Source organism: Eptatretus burgeri, chromosome 13 (assembly GCF_056783735.1).
Source record: "Eptatretus burgeri isolate ZD-2024b chromosome 13, Ebu_testis_v1, whole genome shotgun sequence".
In the NCBI taxonomy this organism is placed as follows: domain Eukaryota; kingdom Metazoa; phylum Chordata; class Myxini; order Myxiniformes; family Myxinidae; genus Eptatretus; species Eptatretus burgeri.
In genome coordinates this window covers 2753088-2777543 of record NC_140973.1, presented here as the reverse complement: position 1 = coordinate 2777543, position 24456 = coordinate 2753088, and the positions used below count along the sequence as shown (strand labels likewise).

At 46.4% G+C, this 24456-nt stretch overlaps 1 protein-coding gene and 1 pseudogene across 1 annotated transcript in view; both read left to right on the top strand.

Annotated features, from left to right (window-relative positions):
• CHMP5 (charged multivesicular body protein 5) overlaps window positions 1-24456 on the top strand; it is a 27114-nt gene continuing 2658 nt past the window's right edge. The window contains exons 1-7 of the mRNA XM_085850808.1: window positions 1-179; window positions 5147-5251; window positions 9984-10030; window positions 15341-15434; window positions 19193-19264; window positions 22688-22796; window positions 22923-23035. Coding sequence (XP_085706934.1) covers window positions 111-179; window positions 5147-5251; window positions 9984-10030; window positions 15341-15434; window positions 19193-19264; window positions 22688-22796; window positions 22923-23035 — 609 coding nt within the window. The 5' untranslated portion in view covers window positions 1-110. The remainder of the gene's footprint in view (window positions 180-5146; window positions 5252-9983; window positions 10031-15340; window positions 15435-19192; window positions 19265-22687; window positions 22797-22922; window positions 23036-24456) is intronic.
• Window positions 10038-11401, top strand: LOC147013680 (actin, cytoplasmic 2 pseudogene; annotated as a pseudogene).

The window sequence follows — 24456 nt, the reverse complement described above, 5'->3', positions numbered from 1 at the left end:
CGGCACAAAGAAAACATTACTCGCCTCATGACGTCACTTTATCGCGACTCCTCGGATTCGCTGTTTGGGCGTTTTTGTCGCATCTCCTGCTCCTTCCTGGTCCTTCGATCATGAATCGAATATTTGGCAAAGGGAAGCCGAAAGGACCTCCTCCGAACCTCACCGACTGCATCTCCAACGTGGGTTCCCAGGGCCGCACCGGTTACCGTGGAATGTCGTCCTCCTGGCCTTGATCGGGCTGTGGGCCTTGTCTGAATGTCGTTCCTTGTTATGGAGTAATAATATGTACCTGTTCGCTACCGTGCTGTGTACCTGTTCGCTACTGTGCTGTGTTCCTGTTCGCTACCGTGCCGTGTACCTGTTCGCTACCGTGCCGTGTACCTGTTCGCTACCGTGCCGTGTACCTGTTCGCTACCGTGCCGTGTACCTGTTCGCTACCGTGCCGTGCACCTGTTCGCTACCGTGCCGTGTACCTGTTCGCTACCGTGCCGTGCACCTGTTCGCTACCGTGCCGTGTACCTGTTCGCTACCGTACCGTGTACCTGTTCGCTACCGTGCCGTGTACCTGTTCGCTACCGTGCTGTGTACCTGTTGGCTACCGTGCCGTGTACCTGTTCGCTACCGTGCCGTGTACCTGTTCGCTTCCTCGCCGTGCACCTGTTCGCTTCCTCGCCGTGCACCTGGTCGCTTCCTCGCCGTGCACCTGGTCGCTTCCTCGCCGTGCACCTGGTCGCTTCCTCGCCGTGCACCTGGTCGCTTCCTCGCCGTGCACCTGGTCGCTTCCTCGCCGTGCACCTGTTCGCTTCCTCGCCGTGCACCTGTTCGCTTCCTCGCCGTGCACCTGTTCGCTTCCTCGCCGTGCACCTGTTCGCTTCCTCGCCGTGCACCTGTTCGCTTCCTCGCCGTGCACCTGTTCGCTTCCTCGCCGTGCACCTGTTCGCTTCCTCGCCGTGCACCTGTTCGCTTCCTCGCCGTGCACCTGTTCGCTTCCTCGCCGTGCACCTGTTCGCTTCCTCGCCGTGCACCTGTTCGCTTCCTCGCCGTGCACCTGTTCGCTTCCTCGCCGTGCACCTGTTCGCTTCCTCGCCGTGCACCTGTTCGCTTCCTCGCCGTGCACCTGTTCGCTTCCTCGCCGTGCACCTGTTCGCTTCCTCGCCGTGCACCTGTTCGCTTCCTCGCCGTGCACCTGTTCGCTTCCTCGCCGTGCACCTGTTCGCTTCCTCGCCGTGCACCTGTTCGCTTCCTCGCCGTGCACCTGTTCGCTTCCTCGCCGTGCACCTGTTCGCTTCCTCGCCGTGCACCTGTTCGCTTCCTCGCCGTGCACCTGTTCGCTTCCTCGCCGTGCACCTGTTCGCTTCCTCGCCGTGCACCTGGTCGCTTCCTCGCGGTGCACCTGGTCGCTTACTCGCCGTGCACCTGGTCGCTTCCTCGCGGTGCACCTGGTCGCTTCCTCGCCGTGCACCTGGTCGCTTCCTCACCGTGCACCTGGTCGCTTCCTCGCCGTGCACCTGTTCGCTTCCTCGCCGTGCACCTGGTCGCTTCCTCGCGGTGCACCTGGTCGCTTACTCGCCGTGCACCTGGTCGCTTCCTCGCCGTGCACCTGGTCGCTTCCTCGCCGTGCACCTGGTCGCTTCCTCGCCGTGCACCTGGTCGCTTCCTCGCCGTGCACCTGGTCGCTTACTCGCCGTGCACCTGGTCCCTTACTCGCCGTGCACCTGGTCGCTTACTCGCCGTGCACCTGGTCGCTTACTCGCCGTGCACCTGGTCGCTTACTCGCCGTGCACCTGGTCGCTTACTCGCCGTGCACCTGGTCGCTTACTCGCCGTGCACCTGGTCGCTTACTCGCCGTGCACCTGGTCGCTTACTCGCCGTGCACCTGGTCGCTTACTCGCCGTGCATCTGGTCGCTTACTCGCCGTGCATCTGGTCGCTTACTCGCCGTGCACCTGGTCGCTTACTCGCCGTGCACCTGGTCGCTTGAAAATTATACAAAAAATGTAAAATTAAAAACAAAGTTCTTGCATCAATAAGTATTCAACCCTCCGAGTCGATACTTTGTAGAAGCTCCTTTGGCAGCGATTTGACAACTTCGAGTCTTCTTGGGTATGTCTGTATCAGCTTTGCACATCTGGATTTGGGGATTTTCTCCCATTCTTCCTTGCAGATTTGCTCAAGCTCTGTCAAGTTGGATGGGGAGCGTCGGTGAACAGCAATCCTCAAGTCTTTCCACAGATTCTCAATGGGATTCAAGTCTGGGCTTTGGCTGGGTCACTCAAGGACTTTTACATTCTGAATGTGCTTTGGCTGAATGCTTGGAGTAATACATTGTCCTATTACATTGCGGCAGAGTTTTACATTCTAAAGTCTTTTGCACTCTGAAGCAGGTTCTCGTCAAGGATTTCCATGTATTTGGCTCCATTCATTGTTCCCTCAATCCTTACAAGTCTCCCAGTCCCTGCCGCTGAATAGCATCCCCATAGGATGATGCTGCCACCGCCATGCCTCACCGTAGGGATGGTGTTAGATGGGTGATGAGCTGTGCTCTGTTTCGGCCAGCCGTAGCGCTTTGCATTCAAGCCAAAGAGTTCAATTTTCGTTTCATCAGATCACAGAATATTTTCCGTCATGCTCTCAGTCTTTCACTTGCCTTTTTGCAAACTCAAGCCGTACTGTCATGTGAATTTTTCTCAGGAGTATCTGACTTTGCAAGAAGTCATGGATTTAGGGTGGCTGGTTCATGGTTGAAGTACCCACAGGCTCATGACTGGACTTGGTATTCCAACGCTGGCGGTGTGGTAAAGAAGACTGACCATGTGCTCGTTGATTGTCGCTGGAGGATGATCCAGAACTGCAAGCTCCACTGGAGTGCTCGGTTCCTCAATACCAACAACAGGCTTGTGCTAGCATCTCTGAAGTTGCAGCTTAAATCCAGGAGAATGGTACCATCCCAGCCTCGGCTGGATGTTGGCAACCTCAAGGATGAAAGGATAGCTGAGGAGTTTGCGAACAGGCTGAGTGGAGATTTGGGGGGTCTGGGTGCTTTGGGGAATCGTGAAGATTTATGGAGTGCCTTCAAGACCACCTTCCTTGATGTTGCCGGTAGATGTCTTTGTCACCATAGGGTGAAGAAGAATTTTGTCTCAAGGGACACTGGATACCATTGACGAGAGTCGCAGGGCCAGACTGAATGACAGAGCTGAGCTGTTCAGGGAGCTGAGGCGTAAAAACTGTACGTGCGCTAAGGGTGGACAAGGAGGCCTATGTACGAGGAATCTGTGAGGGGGTTGAGCATCACCTGTGGTCAAGTGATTCTCGTCCTGCTTACAGGGGAATTCACGCATTGTGTTCCTCCAAGCCCATCCCTCGGTGTACTGCAGTTAGAGCAGAGGGTGGTAGGGTCTTGACAGAGGAGTCTGAAGTGAAGGCCCGCTGGGCCGGTTACTTTGAGCGGCTGGAGCAGGTTGATCCACCAGCTTCTGAGCTGGATGTCAGGGGTGTTACTATCCTTATTGCTGACCCTCCAATCAACTGTGATCCACCTTCGTTTGTGCAAACACAGGCTGTGGCGAACCGGTTGAAATGGGGTTAAGCTCCTGGGATCTGTGGAATCCATGCTGAACTTCTCAAGGCTGGTGGAAATGCTGTAATCATGTCGTTGCATGCAATTGTGCGCTTTGCCTGGAACACAGGCATCATCTCTACTGACTGGAAGAGGGGCCTTGTCCCTCTGGACGGTTAAGGGTGATCGCCAAGACTGCAACAACTATCAAGGGGTGACGCTGCTCTCAGTGCCGAGCTCGGATAATTCTTGATAGGGTTCACCACCATCTGCTTGAGCACCAGCGTCCAGAGCAGTTAGGCATTACACCAAAGAGGTCAATGATTGACCGCATCCTTGCTCTTGGGGTCCTCACCGAACTCAGACGAGAGTTTCGGCAGGGGCTGCTTGCAGCCTATGTTGATCTCTGGAAAGCGTTCGATTCAGTGAATCAGGATGTCCTTTGGGGATTATTGGTCTTCGTGGGGTGCCACCAAAACTGATCAATCTGATGTCTGAACTCTACTCTGGTAGTGAGAGTGCTGTGAGATGTGGTTGTACCATCTCTGACTTATTTCCAGTTGTCACTGGAGTTTGGTAGGGTGTGTACTGGCCCCCACACTTTTCAGTGCTTGTATGGACTTTATTCTGGGAAAGATGTTTGAGAGATCAAGGTGCGGTGCATTGTTTGGGAATGTCAAGATCTCTGACCTGGATTTTGCAGATGATGCAGTCATCTTTGCGGAGGATGGATATCCTTTTGGGGGCCCTCGAGGTGCTGAATGAGGAGTCGGAGCCGCTGGGATTACGGGTTTCCTGGGTCAAAACTAAGATCCAGGCTTTCTATGACTTCTTGGATGCTGCTATCCTGTCTGTACCTGTTTGTGGTGAGGATGTTGAGGTCACGGAGAGATTCACTTACGTTGGCAGTGATATTCATGTCTCTGCTGGCTGTGAGCCAGATGTCAACAGATGTCTGGGTCGGGTATGGGGAGTCATGGATTCACTGGATCATGGGGTGTTGCATTGCTGGTGCATGTGCGGGAGGATGAAAGTCTAAGTCTTCAGGTCCTTGGTGCTTTCAGTCTTGCTCTCTGGATGTGAGACTTGGACTCTGACCAAGAATCTGAGACGGAGACTTAATTCCTTTGGTACCAGGTCTCTTCGGAGAATCCTTGGCGATCGCTGGTCAGATTTTGTGTCCAACGAGTGGTTGCTGAGAGAGACTCAAATGAGATTTGTTACCTGCATAGTCAGTGAGCGTCAGCTGTGGCTGTATGGATAGCCGCAGTTGAACACTTATTGATGCAAGAAATTTAAGGTTTTCTTTGTTAATTGATTAGTAAAAATTTCGAAAAACATGTTTTCATTTTGTCATTTTGGGGTTTGATGTGTTGATGGGGACACAAAATTAAAATGTAACCCATTTTAAATTGACGCTGTAACACAAGAAGATGTGACAAAAGTCGAGGGGTGTGAATACTTTCTGAAGGCCCTGTCTGCTCTTTTTGGAGAGTATAGTATATCGTATCAGTTGGGGGCATATGTATTGCAAAGCCTAGTTTTGTTTAATTTTCACGACCTTGTGCTGTTTTGCATGTGCTTGCAGGTTGACAGCCGTGGTGAGTCCATCGATAAAAAGATTTCCAGGCTCGATCTTGAGCTTAAGAAGTATAAAGACCAGATGGCTAAGATGAGGGATGGTCCAGCAAAGGTAAGAACCTCTGTGTCACGTGACTTTGTTTTGTTTTTGTTTGTATTTGAAATTTTAAAAAATAATCATCTTTCCAGAGTTAACTGTAAATATTCCCTTTGTAAGCAAAGTATAAATCAGTACAACTGCTTTTTGTTTTTTATTTATTTTGTTTTTAGGACGGTGACCCTCCAATAGATGTGAACAACTTCGCCACAAACCTATTCATTTCCACTATTTTCTGGTCTCCACAAAAGATTATTTGAGTGCATTTCTTGTTGGCACAACTTTTGCGACGTTAATAAAGTTCGACAGTTTATTTTTAGCTTATTATTATCTGGAACGTAGTTCCGGGGAGCTAATGGGATGGTCGGTCCGTCCGTCTGCCCATACTTTCAACTTCTTCTCTGAAACTACACATCCACGGTTTCGATGAAACTTTTCCATGACATTCATCACCCATGATGTACCAATGTTTGTTCATGGCATTTCAAAAATCGGGCTTGAGGAGGTACGTTTTGCTGATTCCGTGCTGTTTTGAATTGCTCCTCTGTATCATTATTCTACCAGGTGAGCGCCCAGGGGGTATTGCCCCTATTTTTCAACCTTTCACTGAAATGCTTATCTCATGTTCTGTAGTACAGATGATCACAATCCTGTAATACAGATGTTTCTGACCATGACGGGAAAGGTTTTATTCCCTCGCGTACTGGACACTCGCCAAAAAAACAAATCGTCCGTGAAACCGGTTGGATGAAAGATGAAAATGCCAGGTTTCCAGGTTTCCAGCTTTCCAGCTCCCACGGGTGAAACTCTTCAGAAATGTATGTGTACAGAAATCCGTATTTTTGTCATGACCCATACGGAGGTTTCCCTATTTTTGTTGTCAGAGAAGCATGCCACGATTATAAGGAATAGAGGTGCTGTTGCGACGTTTTTTAACCCCATTAATCAGGATGAGGTGCAATGCTAATGCATCATGACCACAATTGTGTGAATTGATCCCATGGTAGTTTTTTAATGAGGTATTTTTTGTAGAAGTTAACCAGCGACAAAAGCTTGCAAGCTCGTTACCTTGATGAGATGACCAGGAGAAGGAACGAGAATGTCAGGTCAGGTATGGGAGCATGTGCCAGAACAGCGCGTCGCTGCATCCACTTTCCGCCGGTAATCCAGGGCCCTCCGTCTGGCCATCCCCCAGGTAGATGCCAGGCCCATCCCCATCTCCTTTAGATGATGGTCAACCTGCTGCAACCACGAGGCACATGGTCGGCCCACTGGCCTCCACTCATGAGACTCCCTCGCTGAGAGAATCTGGTGAGCAGGATCAGCGTCAGGAAAACGAGCCACATGTCCATACAGCCGCAGCTGACGCTCACGGACTATGCAGGTAACAAATCTCATCCGAGTCTCTCTCAGCAACCGCTCGTTGGACACAAAATCCGACCAGCGATAGCCAAGGATTCTCCGAAGAGACCTGGTACCAAAGGAATTAAGTCTCCGTCTCAGATCCTTGGTCAGAGTCCAAGTCTCGCACCCATAGAGCAAGACTGGAAGTACCAAGGACCTGAAGACTCGGACTTTCGTCCTCCCGCACAGGTACCGGCAGCGCCACACCCCATGATCCAGTGAATCCATGACTCCCCAGGCCCGACCCAGACGTCTATTGACCTCTGACTCACAGCCAGCAGAGACATGAATATCACTGCCAAGGTAAGTGAATCTCTCCACGACCTCAACATCCTCACCACAAACAGACAGACAGGACAGCAGCATCCAAGATGTCACCGAAAGCCTGGATCTTAGTTTTGACCCAAGAAACCCGTAATCCCAGCGGCTCCGACTCCAACTCCGACTCCTCATTCAGCACCTCGAGGGCCCCCAAAAGGATGTCTAAAGTCTCCACAAAGATGACTGCATCATCTGCAAAATCACGGTCCGAGATCTTGACATTCCCAAACGATGCACCGCAGCTTGATCTCTTCAACATCCTCCCTAAAATCCAGTCCATACAAGTGTTGAAAAGTGTAGGGGCCAGTACACACCCCTGACGAACTCCAGTAACAACTGGAAATAAGTCAGAGATGGTAGCACCACACTTCACAGCACTCTCAGTACCAGAGTAGAGTTCAGACATCAGATCGATCAGTTTTGGTGGCACCCCACGAAGACCAAGAAGAATCCTGAGGACATCCCGATTCACTGAATCGAACGCTTTACAGAGATCAACATAGGCTGTAAGCGGCCCCTGCCGAAACTCTCGTCTGCGTTCGGTGAGGACACTAAGAGCAAGGATGCGGTCAATCGTTGACCTCTTTGGTGTAAAGCCTCACTGCTCTGGACGCTGGTGCTCAAGCAGATGGTGGCGAAACCTATCAAGAATTATCCGAGCAAAGACCTTGCCCGGCACTGAGAGCAGCGTCACCCCTCGGTAGTTGTTGCAGTCTTGGCGATCACCCTTCCCCGTCTACAGAGGGAAAAGGCCCCTCTTCCAGTCAATTGGGATGATGCCTGTGTTCCAGGCAAAGCACAAGACTGCATGCTACGACACGAGTGCAGCATTTCCACCACCCTTGAAGTTCAGCAATGGATGCCACAGATCCCTGGAGCTTTTCCCCGTTTCAACTGGTTCACCGCAGCCCGTGTTTCCACAAGCGAAGGTGGACCACAGTTGATTGGAGGGTCAGCAATGGGGATAGTAACACCCCTGACATCCATCTCAACAGCTGGTGGATCAGCATGGTACAGCCAGCCACTCAAAGTAGCCGAGCTGTTGGCAGGCATTCACGTCGGACTTCTCTGTCGAGCCCACCATCTTCTGCTCTAACTGCACTACACCGAGGGAGATGCTTGGAGGAACGCAATGCGCAAATTCCCCTGGAGGCAGGACGAGAATCACTTGACCACAAGTGATGCTCTACCCCCTCACAGATCCCTCACACGTAGGCCTCCTTGTCCACCCTGAGTGCACATACAGTTTTACGCCTCAGCTCCCTGAACAGCTCAGCTCTGCCATTCAGTCTGGCACTGCGACTCTGGTCAATGGTATCCAGTGTCCTTTGAGAGACAAAATTCTTCTTCGCCCTTTGGTGAGTTCCAAAACATCTACCGGCAACATCAAGGATGGTGGTCTTGAACGCATAGCACAACGCTTCAGGATTCCCCAAAGCATCCAGACCCCCAAATCCCCACTCAGCCTGTTCACAAACTCCTCAGCTACACACTCTCACCCTTAGGCTTGCCAACATTCAGCCTAGGCTGGGATGGGACCATTCTCCCAGATTTAAGCTGCAATTTCAGGGTTGCTATGAGAAGCCTGTGGTCAGTAGTGAGGAACTGAGCACTTCCGTAATCCTTGCAGTTCTGGATCATCCTCCAACGAGCACATGGTCAATCTCCTTTACCACATCACCAGCATTGGAATAACAAGTCCACCGATGAGCCTGTGGGTGCTGGAACCATTAACCAGCTACTCTAAGTCCATTACTTCTTGCAAAGTCAAGGAACTTGGTGCTATTCTGGTTCACAGTTCTAGACCCATGGGGGACCAACACATGTCTCATAACCATCTCTATCAATTCCAGTCAATGCATTGAAATCCCCCAAGATTAGAAGTGTATCTCTCCTGGGGCATTGATCAACCACAGACTCGAGTATGGCATAGAATGCGTCCTTCACGGTCAGATCACTCATCTTAGTCGGAGCATATACAGCGACCAGGGAAATGACACCCAAGGATTGACGAATCCTTAGTCTTATAATACACTCGTTGACCGGTATTACCTCACTCATCATTGGAGTCAGCTTATTGGGCACAGCTACAGCAACTCCTTGGGCATGGTAACCATCAGAGCGACCACACCAATAGTAGGTGTCACCCCCCCCCCTGCCATGATCTCGCCACTATCCAGTCTCCGAACCTCAGAGAGTGCTGCAATACCGATGTTCAAACGCTTGAGCTCAGATATCAGACAGGTGATAATCCTCTCTTATGGATGGGATATTCCATGCACCCCCCCGAAGGGATCGTCTCGGGTTAACCCAAGGAGACCGCCTTCTGGTGGACGACACCTCAGCACCACCCCAATACACACTACCATAATCTGACCTGGGAAGGTTGCCCTGTGTTTTTCTTCCCATCAAAGAGTGGGGGGTCTTGAAGGCTTTGCCCCAATCCCGTCATCCGGTGAGCTGCCCTGCGAAGGGAAGCTGCACAGGTGGTACTTCCACAGGGTGGGTTTTCAATTTTCTTTGCGTTTTTCTTGTGTTTTACGGAATGAAGGGTTTTACGGTATCCGGAGTGCAAATCCTGCCACCACCTCCTAATATGACGTAATCCAACTGCAGGAGGACGTCCACAGACACAGTTGGGCACTAAATATTGATGGCCATTGTCTCACAAGGAGATCCTCTGCCCTTTCACCTATCAGCTCCATTAAATATATAAACTTTGGTAATTGCCATACTTCAAAAAAGTTGGTCTGCCGTTCTCAACAAAGTGGGTGTAGTAAACAGCACAGCTTTGGGGCTTTCAAATTGAAGTGCATGTTAACATAATATGAATTGAATGAGAATCCAGATCCTATTAATACATGAACTGTATGAAAGTCATCCCAATATTTTGGTCACCCCATATACATAAACAACACTGTACCATTGACGAACTTAATTCGTGAACATTATTCTACAAAATCTGCCGCCTCTTTCCAAGCACATGGTGATTCTCTTCTTTTCTTTTTTTCTTCTTCTGCAGAACATGGTCAAACAGAAAGCCATGCGTGTGTTGAAGCAAAAGAAAATGTGAGTCCATGCCTTTGTTGTTCATGTGTTTAAAGATGCTTCAAAATGGTGTACGTAAGAGGTGGCAATGAAGTTGCAGAGCAAGTTTATTTTAAGTTGTTTTTTATCATTATTTGTTACTATTTTTAAATGAGATTTATGTTTGTGATATGCCTATATCTGAAGTAGCATTTGTTGTATAAAAGAAACCAACATCTCCACAAGTGAAATTATAATCAGCAGCATATAACGATCAACCATAGCTGTTTCATCTTCACGCAATCACCTTTCTTTATGTATGTATACATCGAATGTTCTGGTGAGTCTGTGAGGAGCATCCGCAGCACCATAGATGTCTTCAGTTCATCTCTTCACTCGTCGACGCACGGAGACAGCACAATGGAAGTCAAAATTGCTGCGCTGTTTGTGGGATTTGCTGCCAATGATGCCCCGTGTGCTGTGTTTCCGTCCATTGTGGGCTGGCCCAGGCATCAAGGTGTCATGGTGGGAATGGGCCAGAAAGACAGCTACGTTAGGAAAGAAGCTCAGAGCAAGTGTAGCGTCCTCCCCTTCAAGTACCCCATTGAGCACGGCAACTGGGATAACATGGAGAAGGTCTGGCACCACACATTTTACAACAAGCTACGAGTGGCCCCCGAGGAACACCCCGTGCTGCTGACCGAGGCCACGCTCACCCCAAAAGCTAACCGAGAGAAGATGCCTCGGATTTTGTTTGAGACCTTCAGCACTCCAGCCATGTATGTGGCCATCCAAGCCTTCCTGTTCCTGTACTCCTCCAGCCATACCACGGGTATTGTGATGGACTCTGGCGACGGTGTCTCGCACACTGTGCCTATCTACGAGGGTTACACTCTGCCTCACGCCATCCTGCATCTCGACCTCGCTGGCGTAGATCTCACCATCTACCTCGTGAAGATCCTGACCGAGCGTGGCTACTCGTTCACCACCACGACGGAGTGTGAGATCGTGAGGGACATCAATGAGAAGCTCTGCTATGTGGTGCGTGATTTTGAGCAGGAGATGCTTACGGCTGCTGCTTCCTCTTCATTGGAGAAAAGCTCTGAACTTCCTGATGGCCAGGTCATCACCATTAGCAACAAGCGATTCTGCTGTCCTGTATCATTGTGCCCTCTTCCAGCCATCGTTCTTTGGAATTAAGTCCGTGGGGTTGCAGGAGATGACATTCAATTCCATCATGAAATGTGATGTTAACATCTGTAATGACCTGTACGCCATCTGTAATGGACCGCCACCTTAACTACCACCCTTTTCATCATCCTTCAACTTTCCAGTCCGTGAACCACACTTGCACTATCACTATCAGCGACAAGTATAACCTGCATCGAGAAGGGGTGGTTGAGTGGGGGGGTGGGGGGGGACAGGGGGTATGGAGTTCTTATAAACTCTGAATCCCATCAACAGGAAGAACTATGCTGCCCAAAATGTAAAGACCTACTTTTCTTCTTGTTCTTTTGCTTTAAATATATTTTATGCCTCCGTTGACGAAGTCGCCAGTGGCATTATGTTTTCGGGTTGTCTGTCTGTCTACATACGTACATACGTACGTCCATGCTAATTTTCTCTGTTTTCTCTGCAACCACTTTTCTGATTGACGCACAATTTTCACCATCGGTGTGACTACTCATGAAGAATATTTTAATGATAATTATGACATCATAGGTCATGTGGTGTGGCAGCTTTGTTGGAAAAAAAGGAAAAAAAACTTCAGACCTCTATCTCTGAAACCGCTCCTCGGAAAAAATTAAAACTTGGCACATGTGATGTACTCCCTATGGGAAACGAGTGTGAATTTTTTTGGGATAATGCCACAGGTGGCTTTGTTATGACATCATAATTGTATACGCTGAACGCTTTATCCGATCAGTATGAACACTTTTTGAGGGTCATCTTGGGCTAAGTTGTACTGGGGAGGGGAAATGATGTCATTGATCATTTGGTTTTGCAGCCATATTGTTTTTAACATAAAAACCTTCAACAATCTTCTTCTCTGAAACGGCTGAACAGATCAAGGCGAAACTTTACAAGTATGATCGCCTATCCAGGAGGAACAAAAAGTTCTCCGCCTATGACATCATAGGTCACATGGCTTGATTTACCCCAAATCTTTAAAAATTATCTTCTCCAGAAAGGCTGGACAGATCGAGGGGAAAATTTACACTCATGTTCCAAAAGTCTTGGGAATACCAGGGTGTTCACAATAATTACTTTCTCACATCTATCAGCCATATTGGATTGAACAAAAATCTTTAAAAAAATTCTTTCTCTTAAAACGCTTCTTGAATCAATGTGAAACGTCCCAGTTATGATCTAGGAGTCGAGGGGAATATATGTTTTAAATTTCAACCTGATCGGATGCATGGTCTGACGGCCAGAATTATTTAATATTTTGAATCTGGATTCAGGGATTTAAATCAAACTTGGTACAAGTATGTATAATGATGTAATAATGTGAGAGAGGCATATCTGGCAACGTCGCAACGTCAAAGAGTACCCTTCTAGTTAAACTAGAAAGAACATAACGAGCTCTTTTATGAGCAAACATGTGGTGTTAACTGTAAACCTTTGACTTTATAATATACAGTTCCTTCATAAAGTATTTACAGCCCTTGACTTTTTCACATTTGAGGTGAGGAAGAAAAGAAAAGACCATACTTTACTTCTATTTTCAAGTTCTTATTTTTTTCTTCTCCCCTGGGTGATTTTCAAGTTCTTATTTTTTTCTTCTCCCCTGGGTGAATGATGGCCATATTTTTTTTTGGTGTTAGTAAGATTGAATAAGAATGTGTTTTTGTTAAATTTGCTCTTGTGTGCCTTTTGCTTTCTGGCTTATAAATGATTGCTTGCTTGTGTGTTTGTAATAAATAATTGTTTGTTGTTATTTCCAATCTGTCTCCGTTGTCTTTTCTTTTATTGGTCTGACACGGTGTAAAAGTATAGTTAGATGGGAAGTTATACCCCACCTAATTTGCTTTGTTAGCTGGTGCGTACGTGGCAGCTCTGCTCGGTTGCACCTGATACAGTAAGTTAATGCAAGTACGCATCGAGGGCACCAAACTCGCTTGGTAGGATCAATCCATCGGAAACAGTTTGCACACGGAGTAGTGTAACCCTGCTAGGATTGTCAGTACCGGTTGGTGTTCATGGTTGCTTCGCAACCCGTCGACTCGCGGAGTTATCTGTACCCAGTGGCCTCAGGGCCAGGTGTTCAGGAGTGCTGTCCCTCGTGGCGGGCCCTGAACCCCAGGCTGTAACTATATATATATATATATATATATATATATATATATATATATATATATATATATATATATATATATATATATATATATATATATATATATATATATATATATATATATATATATATATATATATATATATATATATATATATATATATTGTTACGGATTCGCGCCCGCCGGCGTGCTGACGGCCACGTAACTCGAATCGCGGCACGTCGCCCACCGGACGGACAATCCAGTCGTGACCCTCTCGGACTAACGCCGGGAACCAGTCACGGGTGGACCTTTCGGTCTCACCGCGATCGAGCCAATCGGCCCCCGCGTGGGATAGGGTTGCTCGCCAAATTCGACCTACCTAAGTACCCACACGGAGGGTAGACCGGGCGATCGCACCTCGCCGCAGGTCGACTTCGGACACGGGCCACTTAAGCGACCCGTTCCGTACTAATGGGATAACCGAGCAGTGTTATCGTCGGCCTCGACGGTTCGATTAATTATCGGGCGTATTCAGCCCACTACCAACCCTTTACGTGAAGCAAGATGAGGATTCAATGAAAGAAATGACGAAGCGAAGCGGGAAACAGTTCAACATAAAGCACATTTATTCGCGATGAACGGAAAGCACACATATACAATTCCACCAAAAGCACATAGAAAAGAAGAAGACAAAAAGCAAATGCGACAATGAAGATCTAATACCGATTACGCGAGCACACGGCAACACTTATACAATTTTACTTCACAGACTGCGCCGACAACACACATTCCCAAAGCAAAAGAAAAGAGAACCACCCTCCAGGATGAGGGGGTAGGCGGGCCTGGGGCCGAGACCGTGTCGGGCCTACCCGTCTGGTGATGAGACGCGGAGCGGCGGTGGTGCCTCAACTCCGCGGGCCTCGCGGACAGTGTCTGGTAGGGGGTGGGAAAGGGGGCCCCCTTTTGTCGCACTATCTCAGCGCGGGGGGAAACAGGAGGGGGTTGCTGATGCTCGGGGAAAGGAGGATTTTTACTCTGTCTCGGGTCCCGCGACGAGCGTCTCCACCTCGACCAGGTCGCGCCGTCGGCCTCCCTGGTGTGCAGCTCCCGGCACCGACGCGAGCACCCCCTCGTCTGCCTTCGCCGCCGCCGCCTCTCCACAGCTCCGTCCTCTTCGCTCCGACTCCAACTCCGAACTCTTCCTCCTGCGAACTTCCCAACTGCACTCAACTCCAACGCACACGACGACGACTTTTCTGACGAACGCAGCCGCTTATATAAGCCCCGTGGCTTCGCCTTTGACCCCCTGCCTTCGACCTTTCACCTCACTCCCCATTGGCCCGAGAAAAAGTGGGCGTGAATGCATTTTGATCCATGAATTTGCATATAGCGACCGCCCTCCAACGCCCTGGAGGCGGGGCCAAATCGCCCCTTGCTCACCGATTGGACGGAACAAAAGTGGTCGTGAGTCGTTTTTGATCCGTTTTTGGAGCGGAAAGTCCGTGGTTTTGTACACGCTGTTCGGCGCGCGCCCTGCACGAGTCCAATACCGGTACCCACAAGCGGCGCAAGAACGGTGGCGATGCGACGGTTGCGAGGTGTGACGGTAAAGGTCGTGGCTGTTGTGGTGAAGCGGTGTTGTGGTGGGTGGTTGATGTTGTGACGACTGTTGAGACGTGGTTGGTGGTGGTAATAATGGCGGTTGGTCCAAAATAAAGATAGTAAAAGAAAAACGGCTATCCTGAAGAGTCGCAGCACGCATGAATGACATTTATTCCCTCTAGACAACGGGTTTGGGCCTAACTACACATATACTTACCGAGATATCTCACCTAAGGGACCTGAATGGTGGTTTGCGAATTTGGTCAACCACAACAATATATATATATATATATATATATATATATATATATATATATATATATATATATATATATATATATAATATTACAATCCTGTGTAACTATATTTCCTCCTGTTCTGTTCACTGCTGGTGACTTGGATGGACAGCCATGGTGTTAAAATGCATGCACAAGGAGTTGAGAGGTCTGTGAATTATGCTGTCACACAGGTATGATAACCAGCGTGAGTCCTTGATGCAGCAATCCTTCAACATGGAACAAGCAAACTACACCATCCAGACTCTGAAAGACACCAAGACGACGGTAATTCGAATACTTTTATTGCAACCTCTATAAATGCAGTTATTCGGTATTCCTGTGGTGGAATAGGTTGGGTGGTGTTTGGTACCACTGTGAGATTTGGGAAGTGAGGTGATGTTCAGCAACCTGGGAATGGTGTGTGCACTGAGTTTTTCCCATGGGAATTTGTATTTCCTTCTGGATTTTATAAATGGTCACTCATTGACATTTCATGGTTGTGGTATTCAAAACCATTCACAAGTTTTAGTTCCTTATTCATAGCACTCGAGTCTGACGTCGTGATGTGCCTGACGTTAAAAAAAATGACTCGACTCCAGACTTGCGAGGCTGCAGACTCGACAGGAGCCAGGGTTTGATTCTTTAAACTTGATCGACTGTAAAACGCTTATCTTTTGTGTGGATCTCACTTTCATGCTTTTCATGGTAAATTAATTTTGACGAAAGTTCAGTCAACTTGATAAATACTCCTTCAAGCATGCTCAATACATGAAAGTCCATTCTGTGAAACAACTTTAAAAGAAAATCCGTGAAAGATAGTTTTCATGAGCAACAAGTACTTTACACTGTGTCTTCTTTGAAATTGTATTGTGCACATTATATGACATTTCCATGGAAATGGGGATAGGAGGACGTCGGCGGGTTGGAATTAACAATTCTTGACACCAGGTCTGCTCTCTGAAGTCATTTCTATGGTGATTTTAGATGATTACAAGTCTGAAGACGACGATGGTTCACGAGCGGTATTTGACGATGTAGATTGTTTCAGAAGTCAAGCATGAGACAATGTGATAATGTTTGACCAAGTTATAAAAATGATCAACATGATGTGGTACGAGTGTCAGGTTATTCGCTGCAAAATGTCGAAAACCCGGTTTCGTTCAACAACTCTAAAAATTTGACCTTTGCATAACCTTTAAAGGTCACAAAACAATGTTGTGGACATTAAAATGAGGAAACAGGATACATGCTATAGCTTATTGGAGTTAGTTCGTCGAAGAAGGTCGAAAACCCGGTTCGATTCCCACAACTTTGAAAATTTGACCTTTGTGAACTTTAAAGGTCAAGGATTATGACCTTTGGTGCAAAACTTCCTCTGGAACATTCCACGAACAATATAACGTCATGTAGGCTATATGGCATTTCGCACTCCTTGGATTATCCATACTTTGATGAAATCAGCGTAAAAACAAACTTCAAGGGGGCACCACGGGCAAGGTGTTCGAGATAGAGCAAAATGGTTTCAAGACTTTAGGTGGGGAATGACCTCAAGATTATGCATAAACAAGGACAAATGTGTCCTAGAGCCGTGTCCTAAAGGTTTGGTCTTCACCAGAAGAAGAACAAGAGGAATTAAAAAAAAAAAAAACAACTTCCGATATTTTGTCACCTGCCGTCACGTCACATCCGTCATGGACGATCTTCGTTCATGACGAGAAAATTGTGTATTTACGAAATTACAACACATTAAATGGAGTAATCTTTAAATAGTAACGTGAACTTTTCGAAACTTAAAAGTAAATGTCCGAATATATTTAAAAGTTCATGATAGACGCTCTCAAAAGGCACCCTCAATGTGAGGATGTGTACAGGGGTTTAGTATTTAAGGAGATCCGGATCCTGTATATAAGAGCCGAGTCCAAAAGGTTTTGCTTTAACAAGAAGAAGAAGAAGAACAACGCCGAGCTCTCTTCGAGCAGCGTTCGCTACGCGAGACGCTGCTAAAAATAGTCATCCTAGCTCTCAAAGTTTGGGCGGTCGTATGATTTTTATGTCAAAATTCGAAATTTTCTAAGTTTGTGACCTTGTGACCTTCGGACGAAAATGAAAAATCGAGTTCCGTGGGGCTATGCAGGTGCCATTGGGCTAACCAAATCCCGAAACCCCTGCCAGATTCGACAAACCCCTCGGAGAAGATGGATTTTTATGTCAAAATTCGCAATTTTCTAAGTTTGTGACCTTGTGAACTTGACCTTGGGACGAAAATGAAAAATCGAGCTCCGTGGGGCTATGCAGGTGCCTTTGGGCTAACCAAATACCAAAACCCCTGTCAGATTCGACAAACCCCCGAGGAGAAGATGCAAATTGAAATCGGCTACCCCTAAAAACACACGTTTTTGGGGCGTGGCTCCACCCATAATGTGCGCACGACGCCCATTCTCAGGAAAACACAACTAGATCGTGATATAAACCTCCCACCAAAATTTTATCATGAACGGATCAAAACCCACGGAGCTATGCTCGGGACAGACAGACAGACAGACAAGCCGGTAGGCGGACATGGGTCGTCGCGATGGGCCCCTTCGATGGGAATGACCTGAAGATTAAGCACAAGAAAATTCATGATTCCAGCTTCAAGGGTTAATGCTGCAGATTGTTTTTTCGTTAAAATACCCCCACATTTAGAGGTTTTTTTGGCCATTGCTAGGCAACGGAGGGGTCCATAGCAACGGTTCTTTCTCACACATAACTAGGACATACCATGAACCTACCATACCAGTTTCACGTATATCTGACTCATAGTCTCTGAGATATAACGAACTTCGTTTTTTTTATTGTTTTCGACCAGGGTTCATTCAAAGTCTATCTTCTCCGACAGTTTTCATAGGATCCGGCTGGAAATTTTTGATAACATGGCTGAATGTACTGCCCACAGTCGCTCGTGGCCTGATTTTTGATTTTCGAAAAAATAAATTTTTTTGATTTTTTTCAAACAATTTCAGTCCAGTTGCTAGGCAACGGATGGGTCTATAGCAACGGTTCTCATTTGCACACAACTCGGTCATGGAATGAACCTACCAACCAAGTTTCATCGAAATCGCCATTGTATTAACGGAGCACTGGACCGAACAGAGAGACAAACATATCGACGGAAAAAGTGATAATAAGGGTAGAACAAATTTCAAGTTTTTTTTTTAATTTTTTTATTTTTTTATTTTTTATTTTTTCGACAAGATCGACTACCCAACAGACAGACAGACAGACAACAATAACCAATATAGTGGTCACATATTTTTTCGTGAACCAATAATTGAGTGCACCATTCAAATGTCTTCATCTCCAAGGTATGCTTTGCATGTACCATGGGGGTTGAGGGGTCCACAGGTTGTTCTGTTTTCCAAAGCACCATCTAACTCTAGCCTGACCATCTCGCAAACACAATTTGGAATCCGTTCATATCTTTATCGGTCAATTTGCTTCACGTAGAATTTACATCAAATACCATGTCGACACAGACGTCGTTTAAATGCAATGGTGGAACTTGTGAGTGGAACAGACATGAACATCGATTGTGTGTTTTGAGTTAAGCTTCAGTGATTCCATGGTATCTGTTTATGTGCAGCGGGGAATGATTTTAACCGGCTTCGCTTTCTTGAGTTTTGTTACCGAAGTAAAGCCCGTCATTGACATCCAGTGTTGTGTCGATGTGATTGTCCACGTTGGACGTAGTTGTATCATGGAGTTTGTCCTTGACCATTACTTGCTAGTTTGGTGGTGGTACATGGTACACAGTGCTTCCGTGACGTATGCTCAAATCCTCTTTATGAATACAAAGTCTGGGTTTTTGGTGCATTCTCCACACCAATCAGACGCAATGCTGTGTAAGTGACAATAGGTATTGAACCGACTATGGGAATTGAATGATTTTATATTACATTGTGTAGCTTATATCTCGTATAGTTCACCAATTTGCTGCCTCTGCAATGCCTTCATTGTTCCTGTGCTGAATTTCCTCCCGTCATGTGCTGCGTTTTGGTCGTCAGGTCGACGCAATGAAAATCGGAGTGAAGGACATGAAGAAAGCCTACAAACAAGTAAAGATCGACGATATTGAGGTGAGAATGGTGTGAATGATGATATTTGTCTCAGGTAAAACTATAACATGAGGGTAGGTGAGGCATGTGGTGATGAGGGTGGTCAGGGCAGGCATTGGAGAAGGCTATGGCAAATGGGAACGAGCAAGCAAGCGAAGGAGAGGGCAGGCGGTCGTGAGAATGTGCTGGAAACGGGTAGGAATGAGGACAGGAAGATGGTTTTGTTGGTCTCTGTGCACATGGATATGTAAGAAACTTTGACTCGGGAAGAGGCCATTTAGCACATCAATCCTGTGCTGCACCCACACCGCATGAATGAAATCCAACACTCTGAGGGGGTGGGGGTGCCTGTTGTTTGGGGAAAAAAACCAGTGGGACCGGCACAGACGTCACCAGGGTGATGTATATTATTTACTAGCGATGGGCCGATATCGGAACCGGTAATCGACACGGGCAGATGTCGGCCATTTTTCGGTTATCTGCGTCGGCCAGTTGAGTCGGTGTGGAGTGCTGCATGCAACCCAAACACCTTGACTAGCTTTCACCCTTATTGAGGGCAGATTTTTAAAATGTTGACTGATAGACCTTTCAAGGACTTAGATGTGCATAGACATTGTTCTTTGTAAACACTTGGCAATTGTCGTGTGCTGGGTAGAAAAAAAATTGGCTCGGCAATTTGAAAAACGTGTTGAAATGGCAAAGGCTCAGAACTCGGCTGTTATCAAATTTATTTTTCTTTGAAACTCTCAGAGAACCAACATACCTTTGTAAAGCACGCGTGATTCGTATAAATTAACCAATTGCTTCAGAAACAGCCGTGAGGACAAAGTAAAACGTGATCACTTGTATGCCGCTGAGGTTAAAAGTTAAAACTTCAGTCCTTCCTGATCAGTACGTGTTGACGTCATACGATCCAGGCGTATCGAGTGCATCAAAGCGTCAGTGTTCAAAGGTGGACCGACGGTATTCTGCGATGCTCGAGTGTTCTGGATTGGTCAGTGCTTGCTTGTGCAGCAGAAAAATAATAACAAAATAAACCGTCTTTCATCTGACAAAGCAGACAAACTCATCCTTCTGAAAAACGAATCGGAGATTTGTGGACTTTTAAATATTAAAACTCCTAAACGTGGCATTTTCCTTCTTTTGAAACATGCGAGCAAGGGTAACAAGGTAATGGTTGGTCTTCCACCGAGCTTGTTAAATCACCGGGTGAATAGATCCCCCACTCGTGCACTGATACCACCATTTATTACACCGAGTCGACGTCCGATCAATTTACTTACTGGACGAACGATTGTTCGAAACAAAATCTCTTTGCGACCCGGGGACTCTCGGCCTACACTGTATTTTGTATAAAACTTGCTTTTCACACGACCAGGCAGGTATGAAATGCCTGATTTTATCTCCGTCAATAACTTATCGAATGAGCACACCTCCTTCCTCATTCCTCCTTCCTACCTTTCCGTGTAATTGCTGCTTCATCAGGATGAATATTTCCGCACACGGTAGCTCATTGTTCGTTTTAAAATGACAGGATGCTGTGCCGCTCAATACACCGATCGATTGGACAAGTGATTTAGAACACATCGATTAACGTCAATGCATCAATCCTGGGTACGGCACAGATCCGGCACGGTATCCACTTCATGCGTCACAATGATGTCGTTGTTTACCACTTTATAACCTGCATCCTCTGTAGCAGTGGCAATTCACTGTAGTCATAGCCAGTTGAAAGCATGAAAAAAAAATCGCATCACTATGACGAGTGAATGCCAAAATAAATAAGTAAATTAATAAACTATCTGCATCGGTGGCATAATTGGCAGATTTTATATTTTTTTGCTTGTACGTACCTATCTAATTCAAAGTTAAACATGTCTACTATTTCTCCGACCACTACTACCTTTCCAGGGAGATTATTCCATGCATTAACATGCAGTTCTGACAACTCAATAAAAAGCCTTAGCCTCCACTCCCCCCCTCCCCCACATCCCAAACCCAAGTCCTCACCTTCCCGAACATAGAGCATCGATCCCCTCCCCACACTCAAGCCTTCCACCCCCCCCCCCCTTCCAAAGTTGTCACATCTTTACTCTCATCTTCCTCCTGCTCATAAACCAAGCGGGCATTCCAACGTCGAAACGGTGTAATACATAAAGTTTTGTGCTCCCCTATCATGCTATCACCGACTTCACAGAAACGCAATTTTTAAGAGAAAATGGTCAGAAATAATAGCAAGCCTGTGTCGCCTTCACAGTAATAGTGCTGCTTAAGAGAAGGGGTTCTAAAGGCTAATTCGGAAGGGTTTTAAAGGCTAATTCCAAAGGGGAATTCTCATGGGTTCCTAAAGTGGTGGCCGTAGAAGAGAAATTGTTGGTGGAGTCAGGAGAACCGTCCAACCAATGGGTGGAGCAGGCACGCACGGACGGCTCCTTTTATAGTCAAGAAAAAGTCGTGTCTCCTTCAGCCGCTCTGAAGCGGCTGAACCCCCCTCCTCCTCCTGCCGTCTACCCGACCTTACCTCCATGCTTCGTGTCATCTGAAAATTTTGAAAGCTGACTCTTATAGATACAGCACATTACTTTCTGCTGTCAAGGTGGTGGTTGTTTGAGTTCTCCTTCCGTGTCCTTCACACCAGTCGGCCGTCTTTGATCTGATCTTGGGAAAAAATGAAGTGCATACGTAATCCATCATTCGTTATCTGTCTGCAAAGTTTGAACAACATCGTCAACAGAGAGAAAATGCATGTCTGAGAAATGGTTGAGGACGTATTCGACATCAGGGTTTAAAAAAATTATTATTATTATTATTATTATTATTATTATTATTTATTTTCAACTAAAATGGCCACTAGTCGGCCGTCTTTGATCGCATCGCGAAACAAAATGATGTGCATCTGTATTCCATTATTTGTTGGCTTTGTCAAGTATGAATAAAGTTGGTCCATAATGTCTGAGATATGATTGTGGATGCACACGCGCACGGACACAAGAATCGAGACCAAATCCATAACCTCCCTTTTCGGACAAAGTCCAACGGGGAGGCTAATAATCATGATGACGATGACTCGTCGCCGGGTGTGAATGAGTTTTGATATCTTTATGTTGAAATTGTCCTGGTGCACTGTGTTGCAAGTATATCCTGTCAAGTGGGAAGATGTATTTCTTTGTGTCTCTTTGGAAGAATAAAAAAAGAAAATGGGGTTGGGTGGGGGGGTCAGAGGAGAGTACAGTGATGGTGTTGTATTCTGGCTTGTGGGGAATGTGTAATTGAAACTGGATTGATGGGCCGAGGGACCTCCTGTATCTTGATTTCCTTCTGTATCCTTGTTGTTTGTTTGTTCTCTTTCATAGAGTTGTATCATTCCATGATGAACATAATTGTATGTCTTATCTTTCACACAATATTGTTTATAAATGGCAGACTTTAATGTTTCTGGTGCAGAATATCCAGGATGAAATGGAGGACATGATGGAGGATGCCAACGAGATTCAGGAAACACTTGGCCGCAGCTACGGTATGCCAGAGGTCGACGATGACGACCTGGAAGCAGGTAGGCCCAGGCTAGAATAAAATTTGAGAGCTCGTAAATCTGAATTTTCAGTGGTGAAAGAACTTTGTAGTCTGGTTCGGGTTAGGGGAGTTTCTATCCTCAGTGAGACTGCGTTCCACTGCACAGAGCTTGCTGCCCTCGGCGATGAGATGTTGGATGAGGATTCGTCCTTCCTGGATGAAGCCGCCGCTGCCCCGTCTGCTCCAGAAAGTCTTCCAGAAAATAAGAACATTAATAAGGTCAGCACACCCAAGGTCGATGTCATTTTATCACTGGGAATATGCTTTCTTCGGGGTAAGACCAGGCTACGTGCTATCAGGTCATATCACAATCCCTTGCGTGTTCTATTTTATACAGAATTATCATTGTTTCTGGCATTTTGAGAATGTGCAGGTCGACAAAGTGCCCCCCCCCCAATCCCCCTTGCCCCAACCTATCAAAAAAAACAACAAATGGCTTGTTCCTGAATTTTGACCCGATACGTGATTTATGGGTAAATCCTTTAGTGATAGGGAAATGATTTTATGCCGAGTAAATAAATGTTTATGAAATAACAATGACCCACAGGCTGTGATGCTGCTTGAGGAATAGGAGGCTCGAAAACCATCAAACAATGTGCAGCAGGAAAGTCTGTCATGTGTTTTTGAATTATTTAAACGATTGTTTGCATTTGCCTGTTTGCTTGTTACCCAGCGCTCGGAGCGCAAAGCGGGGGAAAGCAATTGGTTCACTCTGTCTGTGTGTGTGTCAGTCTTTCACTTTTCTGTATACCTATCACTTTATTATCAAGGAACTTTATTAGATTTATGATCAAGTTTATTATCAAGCAACTTCGATTGAATTTCATATTTTGAACACTGGAGAAAATGAATCTGCTTGTTTTTCGCTTCCAAAAACCTGCAGTTAATAGTACTTTCGTCCTGCATTTGGAAATATTTTATGGCGTCTCGTCCCGTACGCGAATGCACACCTTGGGGTAAAGCAATTGTTACTTGGCGAAAAAATATTTTTGCACCGACTTTATTAGTGTCTGTGTCTGTCTTTTTTTTTTTTAGCCACAATTTTCAAGCAATTGTTCTAAAAGTGTGTGTGTGTCGGTCGACAAGGACACCAACTCTTGATCTTGGTGAAGATCCGAATCCGAATCTCAGAATTTTTGTGATTCTTCACCATTGAGAGATAGGGCCAAAAATGATATGGCACGATATCTCAAAAAGTTGTGGACGAGTTATGACAAAACTCGGTGGATGAGTTGGTTCGGTGACAAGAACCAGCCAATTTGATTTTGGTTAATGTCCGGTTTCAGATCTGGCCTATCAGTTGCATACAAAACATGAACTGGTCGGCCTGATGGAGGTATGCACTCTATCGAGTTCCGCATTCATCATTTTGGTGTTTCTGGTGACTGATATTTTTATCTGGAAAAAGAAAATAGCGTCTGAAAGGATTATATCGCTCCAGCTCGATGCAAACATGAGAATTTTCTGTTTCCTGATTTTCCTCATTTTTCTGAACGCGTAATTTTGGGGATTTGCATCAAAGACTGGTAATACAATAGGAATTGTGATTATGGCCTTTATGGGTAACATTATTGTTATCATACATTTATGCAACTTGAGTTCAGCTCCGTGAAACACGGCTGCGATATAAGCATATCTAT